At 42.5% G+C, this 18,515-nt stretch overlaps 1 protein-coding gene across 3 annotated transcripts in view; it reads left to right on the forward strand.

Annotated features, from left to right (window-relative positions):
* Positions 1-16,976, forward strand: part of ttc7b (tetratricopeptide repeat domain 7B) — a 29,217-nt gene extending 12,241 nt beyond the window's left edge. The window contains exons 13-23 of one of the 3 annotated variants that reach the window (XM_085390835.1): positions 314-371; positions 683-755; positions 929-1,089; positions 1,184-1,300; positions 2,990-3,091; positions 3,776-3,873; positions 8,241-8,291; positions 10,952-11,092; positions 12,500-12,702; positions 14,665-14,738; positions 15,178-16,976. In XM_085390835.1, coding sequence (XP_085246961.1) covers positions 314-371; positions 683-755; positions 929-1,089; positions 1,184-1,300; positions 2,990-3,091; positions 3,776-3,873; positions 8,241-8,291; positions 10,952-11,092; positions 12,500-12,702; positions 14,665-14,738; positions 15,178-15,325 — 1,226 coding nt within the window. In that variant the 3' untranslated portion in view covers positions 15,326-16,976. Of the gene's footprint in view, positions 1-313; positions 372-682; positions 756-928; positions 1,090-1,183; positions 1,301-2,989; positions 3,092-3,775; positions 3,874-4,159; positions 4,439-8,240; positions 8,292-10,951; positions 11,093-12,499; positions 12,703-14,664; positions 14,739-15,177 lie in introns of all 3 variants that reach the window. The other 2 variants (XM_085390834.1, XM_085390833.1) reach the window with 2 other exon arrangements.
* The last annotated feature ends 1,539 nt before the right edge of the window (positions 16,977-18,515 follow it).

Consider the following 18,515-nt stretch of genomic DNA (forward strand, 5'->3'; position numbering starts at 1 on the left):
ATAGTTCTTTAAGTCTATGTTGAAGCCATGAGTTCTCTCCTCATTTAAAATCATTCACCTTGAGTTTTCAGCCACTTTTCAAGTGGTTTTGCTTTTGGGTATGTGTGCTGTCAGGGGACTCTTTTTGTTTGTGATGAGTATGATGGCAGATCTCTATAGAGCGCTTGCTTACATGAGGCGATGCATCATCTGTTTCTGTTTCTGGCCCGGATGTTTTTGCAGTATGAAAAGAAGTGTGCAAAAAGCTGCAGTGATTCATAATCAGTGTTACTGTAAAACCCATCGGTGTGTTTGTGTCTCTGCATGTCTTTAGCGTCATTGCGGAGCACACAGGAGGAATACCAGAGGAAAGCTTTGGGAGCCTTCCAGAGGTTCGGACTGAGCTATGATGCTCTGTTTTCTTTTTTACACTTTAAACTTACCACCCTGCCAAACCATTACATTATGCTTTTGACTCATTTGAACCTTCGTGCTTGTGCTATGACTAATCTGTGCGCAATGTTTGGCTTTGACATTATTTATTCCCATAAATATGGTCAGCATTTGCTTCCCTTTTCCATCAGTCTTGCTGCAGCGCTGACCTTATTTTTCCACTGGGATCTTTAAAGTTTTATCTAACCTTATTTAATTTTTTATTTGCTGCCTCTTGAACACAACATCTCCTTTCTCTTCTCATCTGTAGAGCTCAGAGTCTGTCTCCAACTGACCATTTGGCAGCCTTCTACTTGGCGCTGCAGCTTGCCGTGTCCAGACAGGTAATGCAATGTACAGTCGTAGCAAGAGAAAAGCAACACAAGTGTTTGTGACACTAAAGGCAGACGTCCAAAATCAAAACTCCAAGGAGTTGCACATATTTAACAAAGTGCTTTTTATCCCAAATGTTGTGAAAACCTGTAGTTTGTGTACATATGTGTGTGTATGTGTGTAGATCCCCGAGGCGCTAGGCTATGTTCGACAGGCACTGCAGCTTCAAGGAGATGACGTCCACTCCCTTCACCTGCTGGCCCTGCTTCTCTCTGCCCAGAAACACTACCACGATGCTCTCAATATCATAGAGATGGCTCTCTCCGAGTACCCTGAAAACTTCAAGTGAGCTCACAGACCTCACACTGAGGTTTTTTTTTGTTTTGTTTTTTAATTTAGCTGGATCAGGCTGATTGTGAGTTTGTGTGTGTCTGTGTAGTCTGTTGTATACCAAGGTGAAGCTGGAGGCTATGTGTAGAGGACCCGAAGAAGCTCTGCTCACCTGTAAACACATGCTGCAGATCTGGAAGAGCTTTTACAACCTTACCAACCCAAGGTATGCACACACTCCCCCTCGATAAAAACACTACTATTTCTACTACTGATAGAAAGTGGTAGAAATATGGTAACAGTGATGATAGAATTTACAAAATGCAGACAGGCAAAACTAGTATACCATCAACACCAAGGTGCAAGATGGATGACAAACCAGACACCAGATGGTTAAAACCATCATGTAATAGAAGGTGGTCACAGATTTTTGTGAACGTCATCTCGTCAGGCAGGTGGTTTCAAATCCAACGGGCCTCAAACTAGCAGCAGATGTAAGTCTTAACTTTGGAAGTCGAGGATCTAAAGATCGATGAAATGTTCAAGTCATACATAAATATTACAAAACACGGAGCCTGTGGCTAGAAGGCAGGATTGGTGTCATGTGTTCTAGCAAAACCAGTAAATGTCCCCAAAAAACCCCTCTGCTCTATGTCAGCCCCTCCCAAACTTAAGAAAAACACTGCACATGGGAGTAAAGTCACAGCGGGAGGTACTTGCTTTCTGTGAGTCGTCCTTTTAATATTCAGTGTGTTCCAATTTTGATTTTTGATGATGATTATCCAGTAACGCCTCCACCAAAGTCAAGAGAAATAAAATAGTTATTATTTGGTCAGATAAATGAACAATAACACATGGTTCAAATCACATGGCTTTGTTTTATTGTTGTTTCCTTTTTATAGTCCCTTAAATTTTGAGAATCACTGCTTCTCTTGTTTCTGGTGCCGTAACAAAACAAAGAGTTTGATCTTTTTTATTTGTTTGCTTTTATTTTAAATAATTAAGATATGGTGCCAATAAAAAAACAATAACTATACCTGATTTAAATGTTACTATCCCCTTTAAGGTAATATACTTCCAGATTATTACTTGTGATCAGCGGTTTAAAACCAAACAAAGTGCATCAGATGTTGAGCACCATGATGTCATCCCCCAGGGTAAAACTGGGCGTCTAATCTAATGTCTTGAGGAGTTGGAGGGAGAGCATTTGTAACCGAGGCAGGTGGCTGTGATTTCTCATTTCTCCTACTCTTGAGATTGAGCTCCCTGCGGCTTTGACCTCTATTCCAAAATAATATTAAGGTTGACGGGTCGCTGCTGTGAAGATCTGAAGATGCAGCCCTCGTCCTAAATAAGCACCTTCGTGTGGTCATAATGGGACCGGTGTGGAGCTCTGAGATAGGTGCAGAGGTGTGCAAGGAGACTACCTTGAAGGATCTGGCCACCAAATGTAACATTTTTAAGACTTTTAAAAAGAATTTAAGACTCTAACTTTGTGAAGACTGGATTACACTGAACTACCAACTGAGCACTTTCATGGAGAAGCATTTAATTCATTCTAATGGTCTTGGCATTTAAAAATGCTATAATTCCAGGCATGTTTGGTGATGTGTACTAAATAGCTTCTGTGGACAAATATTAGTTAATAACATAAACGGTCAATAAAGTTTACTGTTTATGTTAACCTGATGTTAGGTTTGTTTTTAATTTTAATCAAAACCTCACTATGTGAAAACATAAGCTGGTATTAGTTTATATTTATGATCCTGCAACTCTTGCCCTAATTAAATGTCCATTTAGTAAATTTTTTTTAAAAAAATGTTTTACACGCTTGTTTTTGCAAATTTTCTGAATGGATTATCACATAATTATGAAATATAAGACCTTCCCCGACTCTCTCTGTTGATTCTGACAGTCTGTGGAGTGACTTCTTTATGAAGAACTTGGGAATTTTCTGCAAATATCCAAAGGATGTGGCATTTACGCCCGCTCCCGAGTGCCGCTCCCAGTGCCAACAGTGAGGAAGTTAACATTAGCTTATGAATGGTGTCCACTAATCACTAATGTCAACAAACAGGCACAACAGGAACACAAAAGAAAAAGGAAACACTGATGTGGCTTTACATATGGCATTTAATCCATAGTTTTCCAGACTACAGATCACTTTAAGCCATCTTTTTTTCTGGCTAATGTTAGCCAATGCTAGTAATATGCCTAATTTCTTTGTTTTTTTTGTCTGTGTGCATTTGTCCCATTTAAATGTTTCAATCATCAAACAGAATTTAATACAAGATAAACATAACCAGAGTAAATACAAAATGCACTTTTTAAATTATTTCATTTATTAAGTGGGGAAAAACCAACCCAAACCTGCCTGTTCCTGTGTGAAAAACTCTTCGCCCTCTAAATCTAATAACTGGTTGTGCCATCCTTGGCAGCAAGAGCTGCAATCAAGCATTTGAATAACTGGCAATGAGTCGTTGTCTCTTCATTAATAACACAGTTCCCTTGAAGCTTGATCTAACTAAGAAAACAAAAGGTAACCAAGGCACTAAAATGCTTTATCTCCTTGTTTTGGAGGTCATGTTTGCTCAGCAGCTCAATCCCAGGCCGTGTGTGTGTGTGTGTGTGTGTGTGTGTACTTGCATGCGTGCGGATGTGCTTTTTCCCTTTGTTTACATCCACGTGTGTTTCGTGGCAGTGATTCGGGGCGTGGCAGCAGTCTGTTGGATAGAGCCATAGCAGACAGGCGACAGCTCAACGCTATGACCTTGCCTGACTTCAGTGACCCTGAGACTGGTAGGTACAGACACCTGAAATCTACGTGCTCAGCGTTCATCAGTAAACATGGAGTCAAACTTGTTTAATTATTCTCTCTCCTCTAATGGTCATCCTGATGTCTTTTTTACAGATAGCAGAGGGAAAAGTCTATAAAAGAATCTGATTTCTTTTAACTTAATGTATAAACTTTAAAAAATGGGAGCATTTTAAAAAATGTTGTTTGAGAAAAGGTCTTTTTGTTTCTATCCTTTCTTTAATCCTTCATTAATTTCACTCATTTCTGTTTTATTTCCTCCTTTTTAAGTCTCAGGTTCTTCCTCTTCGCTCTCTGGTTTCGAACCAGTCTCCCCTACCTCCCCCTCCACCATGTCCACCGTCTCCTCCCCGCTGTCTTCCCCTTCTTCCCCTGTCTTCATCTTCCAGCCTCCCCGTACTCCTCTGCCTCCACTCCGAAAACCATCTTTCCGCTCTCCTCTTCCTTCCCTTCCCCCTGCCCTTCCTCCTCCTCCTCCACCTCCACGCACAAAGACCAGGACTCACTCCTTCTGCAACCACGCCATAGTCCGCCAGCTGTCCTCCAACTGTAATCCTCCTCCACGTCCGCTCTGCCTGTAGCACGGTGTGGAGACTGACCACAAACAGATGTCATCACTAGTTACTTTTGCCTGTTTCTGTGATTTTTGAGCTACATATGTTATGACTGCTGTTAGTTATAACATCATAAAAATTTATGTCCAGAAACACGAATAGAATTAAAGATCCAAACTATATTATGAAGCACTTCAGCCTCCTGAGAGACCAGTTGGATCTCTGTCATGCTCATGAAGTCATGAAATTTCCTGTACTGCAGAGTACTGTCAGGCCAAGCTGTATTACTTTAATAATGCTGAGAAATTCACTGATATTTAAAACTATTTAACTATTTAAAAAATATTTTAAAATGACAGGGGCAGCACCATTTCCTGACACATTTAAATCCTCCTGGATGTGGTTTTAAGGCAAAAGAAAAATCTTAAAAGTTAAAAAATGCTTCTGTATTTTTTGGAGAAGATATTAATTACCTGCTTTGCAATTATTTTCTTACTTAAAGGCATCACTTGTTAGTTCCTGGCTTAATATAATGTGCCCATAAACCACCAGCTATCTTTGAACTCTTCGATATCTAAGAAAGCTCCTCTTATGAGCAGCCACATCCTTCTTGTGCTTTCACCCGCACTGATGCTTGAGCGGATCGTGAATTAGAGAGATTTGTTTAAGCCTGGACAAAGAGACTAAAGAGACTAACCATTTTGGAGTTTTGGCAGAGACAAACTCCACAGAGCTGCTGTAAATCCTGGCATGTTTGCAGAAACTTTGATGTGGATTGAGTTGAGTTTTGATGCATTTGCTTTGCTTATTTTGTGACTTAAACATGCGCGCACACACACACACACACACACACTCATTTTATTTAGCTAAAATTTATTGATCAGATGGGGGGAGGCAGTTTATGTTACAAAGGATTTTTTTTCCACAGATCGCAGCTGCACTTTCTCTGCACCTCTGTTTTTGTTTTTACCGTATTTTCACGACCATAAGGCGCACTGTGCTAAAAGGCGCAGTCTCAGTTATGTGTGCCCTTACTGTATTTAACACACACATAAGGCGCACTGGACCATAGGGCGCATACAAGTACCGTATGCGTATTTAAAAATAAAGCGGGAGCAAACGTGAATTCGGTACCTTACTCACATTTCTATTGCCGGTAATCGTCATCATCAACAACACACAAGCATACAAGTGTGCATATTTAAAAATAAAGCAGGAGCAAAACAAAGTTTGGTACTCACATTTTTATCATCAATTAAACCCATCGAAGTCCTCATCCTCTGTGTCTGAATTGAACAGCTGTGCTAAATCTCCATCAAACATTCCAGGTTCACTTTCTTCACCGTCAGAGTCACTTTCCGTGCCGTGCGGCTCCTCGGAAACTATGCCGGCTTTTGCGAAAGCTCGAACAACAGTGCCAGCAGACATGTTAGCCCAAGCATCTACAAATCCATTGGCAAATTGTGGCGTAACTCGCCCGGCGCTGCCTTCCACTCTTAGTGAAACTGTGGTCTCCACCGGTCATCCATCGCTCCCAGGCCGCTCGCAGCCTTACTTTGAACGGGCGGTTCACACCGATGTCCAGCGGTTGGAGTTCCTTTGTCAGGCCTCCCGGAATGACAGCAAGCTCACAGTTCATTTGCTTCACAAGTTTTTTCACATCGGCTGTGAGATGGGCACGCATAGAGTCACAGATCAACAGCGATGGTGATGCGTGGAAAAAACCACCTGGTCTCCTTACATACACCTCCCTCAGCCACTCTTTCATCATTTCCTCATCCATCCAGCCCTTTTCATTTGCCTTAATGATGATTTCTGCTGGAAACTTCTCTTTAGGCAAAGTCTTTCGCTTAAAAATCACCATAGGCGGCAGTTTCTGTCCATTAGCATGGCAGCCAAGCACAACAGTAAAAGAAGACTTTTCATACCCCGTTGTGCGTATCGCTACCGTGCTGGTCCCCTGCTTCTCCACAGTGTGACTCACCGGGATGTCAAAAGTGAGCGGGACCTCGTCCATGTTTGTGATGTGGCTGGGCTGGATGTTTTTGTCGCCGATGTGTTTGCTGCAGTAGGAGCGGAAGATGGCCAGCTTTTCCTTATAATCCGCTGGAAGTTGCTGCGCTATCGTAGTCCTGGTCCGGATGGAAAAATGGCACCGTTTCATAAAACGAAAGCACCAGCTAGTGAAACTGCTTTTAGCCGAATGGTGACCGTCGAAACGCTTCTCCCGCTCGCTCTTTGCTCGATGATCCACCGCTCGAGTCTTTCCTCCAACTCGGGCCACCTCGCCTTATGTCCGCGGAAACTCAGCTGCGTTTTCTTGACCTGCCGGAGCTTGTTTTCCAGCTTCCTCCATTTGCGAACCATCGATTCGTTTATCTTAAATTCTCTCGCCGCTGCTCGATTTCCATGTTCCTCCGCGTAGCTGATGGCCTTCAGTTTAAACTGTGCTTCGTAAGCGTGTCTCTTTGCCATTTTCAGGGTTGTTAAAACAACGATGTCCTGCATAATGCACATACCTGTTCTTTTATACAGGTATGTGCGATTGTCCCGGTATATACGATCAACGCCCACACTTCACCCTTTAACGTTCTCATGGTGTTCTCTACTACGTCCTCCTTACAACACATAGGGCGCACTGCGCTATAGGGCGCGCCGCACTTTTTGAAGAAAATCTAAGACTTTTAAGTGCGCCTTATGGTCGTGAAAATACGGTAATAATTTTCAGTGTTTCCATCTCAGCCAGCATTAATTTGTCGTGCTTCCCAGTTTCGATGTTGTCTGTCCTTGTTGCCATCTCTCTTACTAATGATAATAATAATGGTAATGGTTGTCTTTTAGATTATTTTTCCCCGCAGGCCACAGAACGGTGACAGCTAGTCGATCATCATGGTTACTGAAAATATGATACATTCACTTTCTTTAGGAGATTTTTGAATGATTAGTTCATTAAAAAGCTAATTCAAATATGCAGGCGCACCACATCATGAGGTGTAAAATATAATGTTCCTCACCAATTTTTGAAACAAAAAACCTGTCATGACTTGAAATATGGGCCTTCTCGACATTTTGGTATTTAAAAAACTTTATGGCACTAACTACTTAATAGGCCAGTGGGTGTGCATTTATGGAGGACTGACTCTGCCAAACGTTTAAAAAAAAAAAAAACAGAAAAAAAGAATGAATGACTCAGTAAAATGAAGTAATTTGCCAATAAGCAAACAAACTAGAACATAAATAGTGTTTTATAGCACATAAAAATTAGCTTTTACCTACAGTTATTTTAAGTATTCCTTTTAGTGCATTTATTCCTACAAATAATCGTTATTTACTGATTATTTTTTCTTGACCTAAATATTTCAGTATTTCCACACATACTGATTTTTTTTTTTTTTTTTTTCTATACATATTGTTTTTTTCCATCTATGCAAAGAAACAGCAGCGCTCTTATTTTGAAAGTTCAGTTACTGCTAATTCCATGAGAATTCTTTTTACTTTTTTTTTTAATGTAGTTATTCACAGTTTGGTCTGTTTCGGTCCTCCATATTCACATGTTATTCACATCAAATTTCTGTCATTAGAAAGGGTGCATGAGTGGAAGCGGCTCGCCTGCTGTCATGTGGTCTAAAAGTGACTGTGTGAAGAATGAAAACCCCGCGGGGTGCTGCAGTCTACCCTCTGTGGATTCTTTTGTTTTTTTTCCTCATCGTGCTTTGGATATTTCTTCTGTCTCTTCCTCTCTTTCAATCATTAACAGTCGTCTTTCTGTTTCTTTCCATCCCTTCGTTTTATTCAAGGCGGCCTTCAGGACGCTAACACACTTGGTTTTTCCTCCATGTTTTCTGTTTGTAAGTAGCCATCTAACCTCCATCTTTTCTTTTCTTTTTTTCCCCCCCTCATCCATTCTTCCGTCATTGCTCCCCCTTTGTCCCAAGAGGTCCAGATATGTGCCATATTCATATGACGAGAGTATGTGCAAATATCTTCTGCTTTAAGGTGACATCTGCAAACAGTTTTATTTTGTTTTTTAAATCATGCTGGTGGCTGATCCAAATGCCCACAGTGAGTTAGAAGGAAGAGCTCAGGCATCTTTTGCATGTTGTCACATTAAAGCAGCATGAAGGTGTTCAGGAAACAACTTGTTTGGATTGTTTTAGAGCACAATCCAGATGAGGGTCTTATTTTCCAGCACACAGATGTTATTTCTGATGCGTTTATCCTTTTCGGTAACGTGAAAGAGAACAAAAACTCACCAGGAAGCAGTTTCCTTCTCACGAATGTGATGGTAGTTGTGACAGTAACTGTTACAACAAGCTCGAGGCAAATTGCTGACAGATGCTCAAGTGTTGTAATCAATTTAACGTAATCTGGCTGAAATCTAGCAAACCGCTGTGGGAAGTCTGCGACTTCCCACAGCGGTTTGTGGGAAGTTGCACAAATGAGGAAGTGGTGCAGTTTCTCATGAAAGGCATTATCAGCTCTGTACAGCTGATATCCTTCTCTGTATTCTGACACTTAGGCTAACGATCGCATCTTTCACATGATGTCAAAGTACCGCTTGTGTCAAATATGGGTCTTTGCAAATTTTTGCGTTATTTCAGTGAGTGCCTTCTGCCTGACGCCCTCAAAATCAACTTTGTACCATAACTTACAAGCTAAGTTTAACCTTCATACCATGGAATTTGGCACTATTTTGGTGTTTGTTTATTTTTTGATAACTGAAAAGCACATTTAAGTCCAGAAGGAAACACGGGTTGAAGGTGAGCCTGTTATCAAACTGAGGATAAAAAGAAGACCTCGTTTTGAGCAGCCAGATATCCCACATGGTAATCTGACCCTTGCAAATTTAGCCAAGTTTGTTTTTTGGGGGTTTTAAAAAAATTTTTTTTTATATGGATCGAACAAGCTGTATCGAAATATTGACTTACACCGATCAGCCTGCCCCAGCCTACTACTCTACAAACCCTGATGACAAAACCTCAGTGACCAAGTAGGGCGTGGACTCTGCAGTGTTTTTTACCAGAGGAGTCATTAAAATACTTATTTAAAGAGGTGGCAGCAACACACCACTGGAAAACATTCAAACACACCCTGACATCTTCGTAGAATCACAACAAGCATAACGTGCAACAATAAACACTCCACGAATGATGTAAAGTCCAACACAAACAAAGAGCAGCACACACAAACAGTAAGACCTGCGGGTAGAAACAAAAAAGAAAACGGCAGCTGGAGGAGGATCGGAGGAAAGGAGGTGCACGGGAGCATAGTAAGCAACAGATAGATGATGGGGAGGTCACAGGGTGACAGATCTGAAGAATCTAGAGGCAGGGAACACTTTGGGCTTCATGTAATCTGTAGATCTATAATTCAGTGTAATTCTGGCGTATTTAATACATTCATTCGTGCAGACCTCCCTCTCACTGGCCACCTCCTCCAGCTCCTCTAGGGATGGAGGTGTTCACTGGCCTTCCCTGGGCCTTATACATTTAAATCATCTTTATACACATCCAAATGTGGATTTGGGTAAAAATCCATATTTGCCATCTTGCAGTACAGAAACAGGCTTGCAGACAGACGATGTACAGAGAAAAGTGAAACAAAGTAAGACTAAAATAAATCAAATAAAGCTTCAAATTACCGAAACAAATTCCACCTGCAGGCTGAAGGTGTTTATTCGCCATCATCGGCTTAATTTAGGGAGCGCTACACACCATCCTGCCCGTGTTGTGCTGCGTTCGGCTGGGCTGCTGCATGGTGGCGTCTAATAAATTACTCCACAGCAAACAGGATTCTCAGCTGAATCGAGACATCCTTTTGCCACGTAGTCCCCTCTTAGAAATCGTTAACATTCAAATCTTCTCCTTTTTTAAAATATTTTTTATTATTCCTTCAGTCAGTGAAGGGGACGGATCAGATTAAAGCAAGCTGTGTTCATTTTAAATTTAGAAAAAGACTCTAAGAGGCACGTTTTATTCATTTTTAATCCCTTTAGGTTGCAATGCATATGACAGTTTAGCGAAACAAAACAAGACAAAGATCAAATTTTGTGATGTGTAAGGGGGTCGTTCTGTGTAGCGTTGTGATACGTTTGGCTTTTGTGGACCTGCTTTTCCTCCCATGCTGACCCCTGTAATAGTCCGCGGATACGCAGACCATCACAGCGACGCTTCTTTTAGTTACTAATGAGCAGAGTGATGCAGTTTTATGCATGATGGTGACACTAATTCGTTGTAACTCAGGGCCCTAACACTGTGTGCCGCCGAGTGCTGAATGGCGTGGACTTATTTTAAGGCTTGAAAAACTGTGTGCCAGTGTGGACTCCAACTGTTTACTGCAACCAAACACTGCAGAACCATAGTAATCAGTGGCCTCTGCTGTTGTTTTGTTCAGTTAAAATCACCCTGCATTGTGGCACATGGCTGCCTAACACTGCTGTTGTAGTGGTTAGTCACAAAATTTGGAAGATGGTGTATTCGTCTGTGATGGTTTGATTTCCACCCTCCAGGTTCGGTGCACGCTACCTCAATAGCAGCCAGTCGTGTGGAGCAGGCTCTATCCGAAGTCGCCTCCTCTTTGCAGAGCAGTGCCCCCAAACATGGACCCCTGCACCCCTGGATGACCCTGGCTCAGATCTGGCTCCACGCAGGTATCCTCTTACTCATTCGCAGCGCATGCATGAAAGTTATTTTATGCCTTAATAATTAATCATTTTGTAACTGGCCGTCAAATACAGCAGGGCACTGTCTGCTCACCTCTTGTGGTCGATATTTGCTTCATCAGAGAATCAGATATGAGGTCAGAGTGAGTGCACCGGCATCAGCCTCCAGGACTTTATTGAAGAGCAGTTTGATTAGATATCTACTGGATATATTAGATTTCCCCTCACTTGAGCTCAGATTCTGATTTCAGCGACCAAGACAGACTGCGGTGTCCACACAAACAGACACACACACTCGGGCTGAGGTAGTTTGTCCGCCTGTTTATCTGTCCAGCTGCTTCCTGTCAGGGTTGGCCATGTCCAGCCCGGTGATATGGCTAATGTAATCAGCCAGTTCAGGCTCATTTCCTCCGTCTCTACTCGTATCATTCTGTCTTCATCACACCAGCGCAGTGAAAGCCTCAGCTGGGCATGAAGTGAAGAAGTCTTTTTTTTTTTTTTTTTTTTTTCTGCTCATGCAGCTTGAAGGGAAAAATGTTTTTATCCTTTCTTATTTTCTGCATCATGTTAAGAGTATCGCCGTGTCCGTGCAGCAAAAGCAGTCCAAAAGTCACATTTAATTAGTCGTTCAAACAAACGCACATATGTGCAGGACATATATGATGACGGCAGGCCAGTGGCGAGATATAGATTACACGTCAGGCATCAGCTCTGAGCCCCTTTTTGTTTGCAGTGGTGATGGACAGGCTAACAGATGAGGTCAGGCAGGAGTCTCTGTGGACGATGATGGACTTTGAGAGTAGGGAGCAGGTGGAGGAAAGTCTGGGGAGGTGGAGGTATGCTCTGGAGTGAGGAGGAATGGAAGTCAGTAGAAGAAAAACTGAATATATGTGTGAGAATGAGAGAGAGAGAGAGCAACGGGTGTAATAGTGAAGCTGCAAGGAGTGTAGGTAGAGAAGGTAGATGAGTTTGGAGACAAAGTTAGGCTGAGATCGTTTTTTGGACATGTGTGGAGGAGGAGTAGCGGATATACTGGACAAAGGGTATTGAATATGGAGCTACCAGGCAAGAGGAAAAGAGGAAGACCACAGAGGATCAGTATGTCAGTAGAAGATGCTGGGATAGGGTGAGATGCAGGCAGACTGTAGCCAGCCCCATAGGGAGCAGAAAAAAGAAGAAGATGATGAAGAATGTCACATTACATCCACAAAAGATCAACAGATACGAGAGATCATATATCATCAATATGTGTAAACTTGCACCGAATGGGCTTCGGGTGCTTTGAGGAAAAACATGGAACAAAAATGATCACAGTTGGAGGAATTTGTTTTTTAGCCCTGGAGGTTCACAGTGTTTCTATCAGTTTGAAATTCTGCGTGTGTCTCTGTTGAACAGCTGAGGTGTACATCGGCATGTCAAAACCTGCTGAGGCCACGGCTTGCACGCAGGAAGCCGCCAACCTCTTCCCCACGTCCCACAACGTCCTCTACATGAGGGGGCAGATAGCCGAGCTGAGGGGCAACATGGACGAAGCCAAGCGCTGGTACGAGGAGGCCCTGTCCATCAACCCGACTCATGTCAAGACCATGCAGAGACTGGTAAGACACTCTGTCCTCCACCTGCCTGCCTGCAGTGCCCTCACACCCTGACGGGTTTTGTGTGTTTTTATGTAATTACCGGTCTGCCGGGACGGTTAAACCTCACCTGAGGAGAGCAAGTTTGTTTTTTGTTTTCAGTCTGCTCCGTCTGCCCTTGTCACTCATTCACTCATGTTGGCAGGCCAGAAACGAACAGACCTGCTGATGGAGAGAGTAACACACAGAAATTCTCTCCAGTGACAGCACGGCAATGGCACCTGAAGGCGGATCAGTACCTCAGTAGTCAGTGTGTCCATCTGACCCGAGTGCAGATTAAAATGTTTTCATGCATTTGGAGGCTTTTGACAATTTGTGTAGTTGGTATTTTAGCTTGAAAACTGGATTTTGTCTTGGTAATTGTGGGGAAAGTTTCGAGCTTGCATGTGTGTCTGCAGGAAAAAGATGGTGTAGTTGAACATGCCTATAAAGAAAATTGGCTTTTTCTCCAATTTATTCAGCTTAGTTAATGTTAAGTGATAATCTAGCAATAGATGAAAAGAGTGAAAATAATAAAAGTGAAATAAAGAACTGAGCTGACTGACCCACGGTGGACCATCAGTCTGCAAAAGTTAAATCAGGTAAATCAAAGGAAGTAAAAGCCGAGACTAAAACGAAAAGCACATGAAGAGTACTAAAAAGAAAAGGAGAAGAGATTAAAAGTCCAGTTATGGAACAAAGAGAAGAAAAAGAGTAGGTTGGAAAAAAATATGATGCAACCTTAAGTTAAGAGCAACTAAAAACAGGAGGAATTCATGTTTATTTATGAAAGTTAAAAACAACAGGAGTTCAGTCAGAGTGTTTTCCAGTCACGAATAAACAGAAATAATCCGGACAGGATTCTTGGTGTGCCTGGCATCGTTATTAGTTTAAAGGGTCTCCTTCCGGGCTACTCTGCTTATACTCACTTTTTGATAATCTGCGGAGGTCATGAGGCAGTGAAGCAACCCCAAACCAGATGATTTCATCACCTGCAATGACGCCAACTTACAAAGAAGAAGAAACACTTCCCTCATCATACTCACTCACACTACTGTAAAAAAATGGACGGCAACCTCTTTGTGACTGGAAGAAGTCGGAGATTGCCAGTTGTGGTGATCACTGGGACACCCTCGATCTTCGACCGCTTTCGATTGGGGTCGCCTTTTGGGAGGCAACCTGTCTCCAGACTTGCACCAACTGCAGTCATGTTCACAAATAATTTGGGTCACGCTGTGGTCTCCAGCCACTGTTTTCCATTGTTCTGTTTCCATGGGGTTAAAATTCTGTTAAGACACGTGGTTGACAATAAGACGCACAAAAAATGGTGGGTGGCACCGAAAAGCACAGGTGTCAAACGTAAGGCCCGAGGGCCAGAAACGGCCCGGCGGAGCCTGCAAGAGTTTTATTTTTAGTGGACAGTCTCAGGAATAAACTACCAAAAGATGAAAGTTGGCTGTACGTGGCCACCCGTGTAAAAGCAGTTTGATATTGCTGCTGTAAAGACCAAGTGGCCACTCGAGGAACTGCACATTTTGGCACATTAGCTGTGGAGGTGGCTGTCCCTCAATAATACCCTGTTGAAGATTACTTCCATTAGTTTTTCCCATTTGCTGAATTTGATCTCCATAGCTCTCATGCAAGGAAAAAAACGGAGTAGAGAGCTCAGACCCAATGAAAATCATCATCTTATAACTGGAAGTGTGTAAAATACGGCAGGTAGTTTGCGGTAGAAGATAAATGACACGGCGCACTGTGTAAATTTGAATCTCTGGTTTAAATTCTTCATGAATAATAAATGTTAAAAGTGAGAGGAGGGTGGCTGTTACCGATATTAAATGTAACTTTAGAGCTTCTTTTTAAATAAAGCCAACTGCTGAATCATTGACACACAGCATGATAAAAAAAGGGGGATGTTCTCTTCTTCTCTTGTTTTCTCTGTTGCAGGGTCTGATCCTGCACCAGCTGCAGCGTTACAGTCTTTCGGAAAAGGTGCTGAGAGACGCCGTGCAGGTGAACAGGTGAGTTTGTTTGTGTTTAAACAAGGTAATGTTTGTACGTTTTCTCCTTTAAGGCACCTGTGGTTCAACATTTTTCTATTTCCTCACTTCTTCCTCTTTCCTTCCCACTTCCTCTTACATCCCTTTAATTTCTCCTCTTCTTTTACTTCTCCTCCCTCTTTCTATGCTGCTGTTCTCCTCTCATCCTTTTTTCTTCCTCTTCTTTTTTCTTTGCTTTCCTCTCCTCGTATTTCCCATCTTCTCGCTTCCTCACTTCTCTCCTTGCCATCCCACTTTCCACCCATATCCCTCTACTCTCATCTCTTCTTCCTCCACTTCTTTCCTTCTCATCTTCCATGTTTTTCCTCTCCACTATACTCTTTCCTCTACTCTTCCTCCCCCCCTTAAATTTGTTTCTGTTCTTCCTCTTGTGACCTCTTCATCCCTCTGTCCTCCTCAGCACGGCTCACGATGTGTGGAACAGTCTTGGCGAGGTGTTGCAGGCTCAGGGAAACACCGCCGCCGCCACTGAGTGTTTTCTCACCGCCTTGGAGCTGGAAGCCAGCAGCCCCATCCTGCCCTTCACCATCATTCCCAGAGCGCTATGAGAAAAACACAACACAGAGCATGCCTGCATGCCACTTCACAAACACACACACACGCACAGACCTGTGAAAAGGTGTACTGCCAAACCCTCACACACACATAAACTCAGAGTGTATATAGAAATGCAAAGAGTACAAATAAACAGGCTTCCCTCTGTCTACCCGTGCTTCCCACAATGCCTTTCTTGTGGCCACGTCTACGTGAGTGTGCGTGTCTCTTTCCCGCGCTGCGTGTTGTCTCCTTCGTCAGATTCCGTTCAAATCATTATTCTCAGAAGCCTGAAAGTTGTGTTTACATGTTGTTTAGTCCAAATACACACATACACTCTGAGCAGTTTTAACATAAATGGATTAGATTTCCTTTAAAAGCCAAATATGCATTTACTTGGTACTGTTCACATCGATGCAGCAGAAAACACTCTTTCAAAAGTGGATGCAAGCGCCAAAACCTGTCCGTCCCACTCCCTTCCTGTTTTTTTTGTTGTTTGTTTTTTTTTTTCTTATGATGATTTACGGAGTTCAGCAAGGTGAGAGAGCACCATACAATTTAGAGCCACCAGTGGACCCTGTTTTCAGTGGGTTCATGTCTTCATTTTTAATCCCTCTCCCTGCCCTGCATCTTTTCTGCTTTCTGATAATTCATCAGATAAAACTCTGTGTAGTCTCTGTGTTCTGCCCTCACCTGGTTTAGTCAGTGATAAATATTGCTGTATGTATATGCTTGTGTTTTTTTGTTTGTTTGTTTGTTTGTTTTTTAACACTACAAAAACTCAATCCCATTTTATATGCACGCACAAACACTATAGATCAGCAGCAGATCGAGCTGGGGGTCAAACCACTGAGTATTGCCTTCACTGTACTGTAGCCTTGCACCCGTGTTAGCATTGTTAAAATTTGAAGACAGGAACCCACTGTAGTAAATTCAGACTTCTGAGTGGTCAATGGTGTTTGACTCGACACTAAGATCATTTTCCAAAAGTATCTGTTACACTTTTTGGTGCTTGTATCCACTCAGGAAAGATGCTCGTGTAATGTTATCTGCATCTGCATGGAGGGGGATCGTTGTTACTGTATACCTGGCTCAGGATCAGCCAGGTCTTTAAGGTATCCAGCGGAGCATCGACGGACTTTCACTGAGAAATAAATCGGTGTAAATGCCAAACCTCGGGTTGCATTCGCCCTCACGGGAAATCTGATTTCCTGCAGCTGATTTTAAAGTGGTTTTGTGAAGTTTTTAAGTGAAAAATCAAAGTGCCACCTGGAGCAACTCAAACGGCAGCAACGTATAATCTGCGGGAAACTGTTGGAATCTGTGCCACATCTTTCCTCCAGAAATCAGATTTTCTTGTTGAGCGCAAATGCACCCGCAGTGATTGTGTTGTCTTTGTGTCCCATCACCAGATTAATATTTTTATTTCGTTTTTGATTATAAATACAAAGAATTATTGCTGTATATTTCATTGTTCCACTAGTGTATTATTATTTTAGAGAGTAAATTATAACTATTTTCTGGAGAATGATGTTGCTTAGAGAGAGTGAGGTATGAAAGGACATCCTCCTGAGCTCAGGCAGTGAGTCCTTTGTGCTGTAAATGAATGATTATGAAGACCAAGATAATAAAAGTGGATAAAAAGAAGATGTCCGATGCTCTCTGGTTCTCGTGTGTGTGTGTGTGTGTGTGGGGTACTCCTCCTGGCAGCGACCTTGGGGTCGGCGGTGTGTGTTACTTTCTCAGGTGTGTGTCTGTCAGCAAATCGACGCGTGCTCCTTTGTGTGGTTTTTATCAGAGGATTACAGCGCTGACAGGTTTTGTCCTGGAGTGCCAGGAAGCCCCCGCTCGGTCTCTCCCGCCCGCCCAGTCCTGAGGTCTCTGCTGGACTCTCAGGTGTCACTAGAGGTTAATCTCTCATAAAGGTCATCACCAGGGTCCAGGTGTAAACGTTTGCACAATTCCTGCAGTTACTGCCACAATTTCAGTTTAAAAATGACACAAAGTACTTGCTCACTAGGGTTTCTTATTATTGGCTAGTGCACAAAATGAAGCTGGTTGTAATTCGTTTCAATTGTCCAAAAATGAAACTGCAGTCCCTCTAATGGCCACGTGAGGCTGGCTCCAAATGTGAGTCCATCAACAGGACAATAACTAAATAAAAGCGAATGCATGAGGGCATAACGCACTGATGCTTTCATCAACGAATAAAAGCAAGATGACAATATTCTCGAATGACGAAAACCAATCTAGAACTAATTAAGTTGTGTAGAAAGGCGGGACAAGTTTGGAAGTGGTCCAATCAGAAATAATCTCTATGTGCATTAAGGTTAGGCAGCAGCAGATTTGATCTGCTCCTGGGAAACAGTACAACAGGCCCAGTGTTTCTCATGAAAATACAACAAAATGAACATTTAAGGAAAATAAGACTCATTGTAAACCATGTGGAGCAATTGATAAAGACACAACAAACTTTACACTCACATTTAGTCTGCTATAAACTTATCATGTTTATTCGGCTAAAACTGAAAGAATTTAGATGCCTAAATTATAACTAAAACTAAATCAAAACCCCCCGGCAACCACAGGTCACTAAGAAAAAATGTGTACTCTTCGACCAGTTGCCAAGTGGTTGCTGGCGGTTGCTAGGTTGCCACGGTCACCTGCAGTCTGCGTGAGTGATGCGAACTTGTCTGCAAACACCGCTGCAGCAATCATATTTCTAAAGGAAGGGCGTTTACTTTGAAGGCGAATGATCTTTTTCCAAGGTTTGCTGCCACTCACAGACTAGTTGGCAAGTGTTTGGAGGTAAAGTTAAGCCAATCTACTAGCAACCAAAGCAGTCACAAGGAAATAAGCCAGCAGCCACTCCCCAACCAGTCAGGGGAATACACATTTTTCCCTAGTGACCAGAAGTTGCCAGGAAGTTGTCATCCGGTTTGACTCGCTTCTGTAGTCAGCCTCTAGTGGCCACTAGAAGAAGTCCAGTTGCTGGAAGTTGCCGCAGCTAGTCTGAGGCTTTAGGAAGGGCTGAAGCAATGATGCTGAAACTCTGCACAAGATAGGAAGTGAAATGTGATGCTTTTTATTTTTTGCATGCAGCTGTGAACAAATAAAAACATGATTATGGTTCAGTGCGTTGAGTTGTTGCTTTTACAAACATTTCTTGAATGCAAATGTGCAATGTGTGTGAGAGTGTGTGTG

The sequence above is a fragment of the Rhamphochromis longiceps genome, linkage group LG19, assembly GCF_057381845.1.
Source record: "Rhamphochromis longiceps isolate RC_006_pf linkage group LG19, R_longiceps_female_GT1.1, whole genome shotgun sequence".
In the NCBI taxonomy this organism is placed as follows: Eukaryota; Metazoa; Chordata; class Actinopteri; order Cichliformes; family Cichlidae; genus Rhamphochromis; species Rhamphochromis longiceps.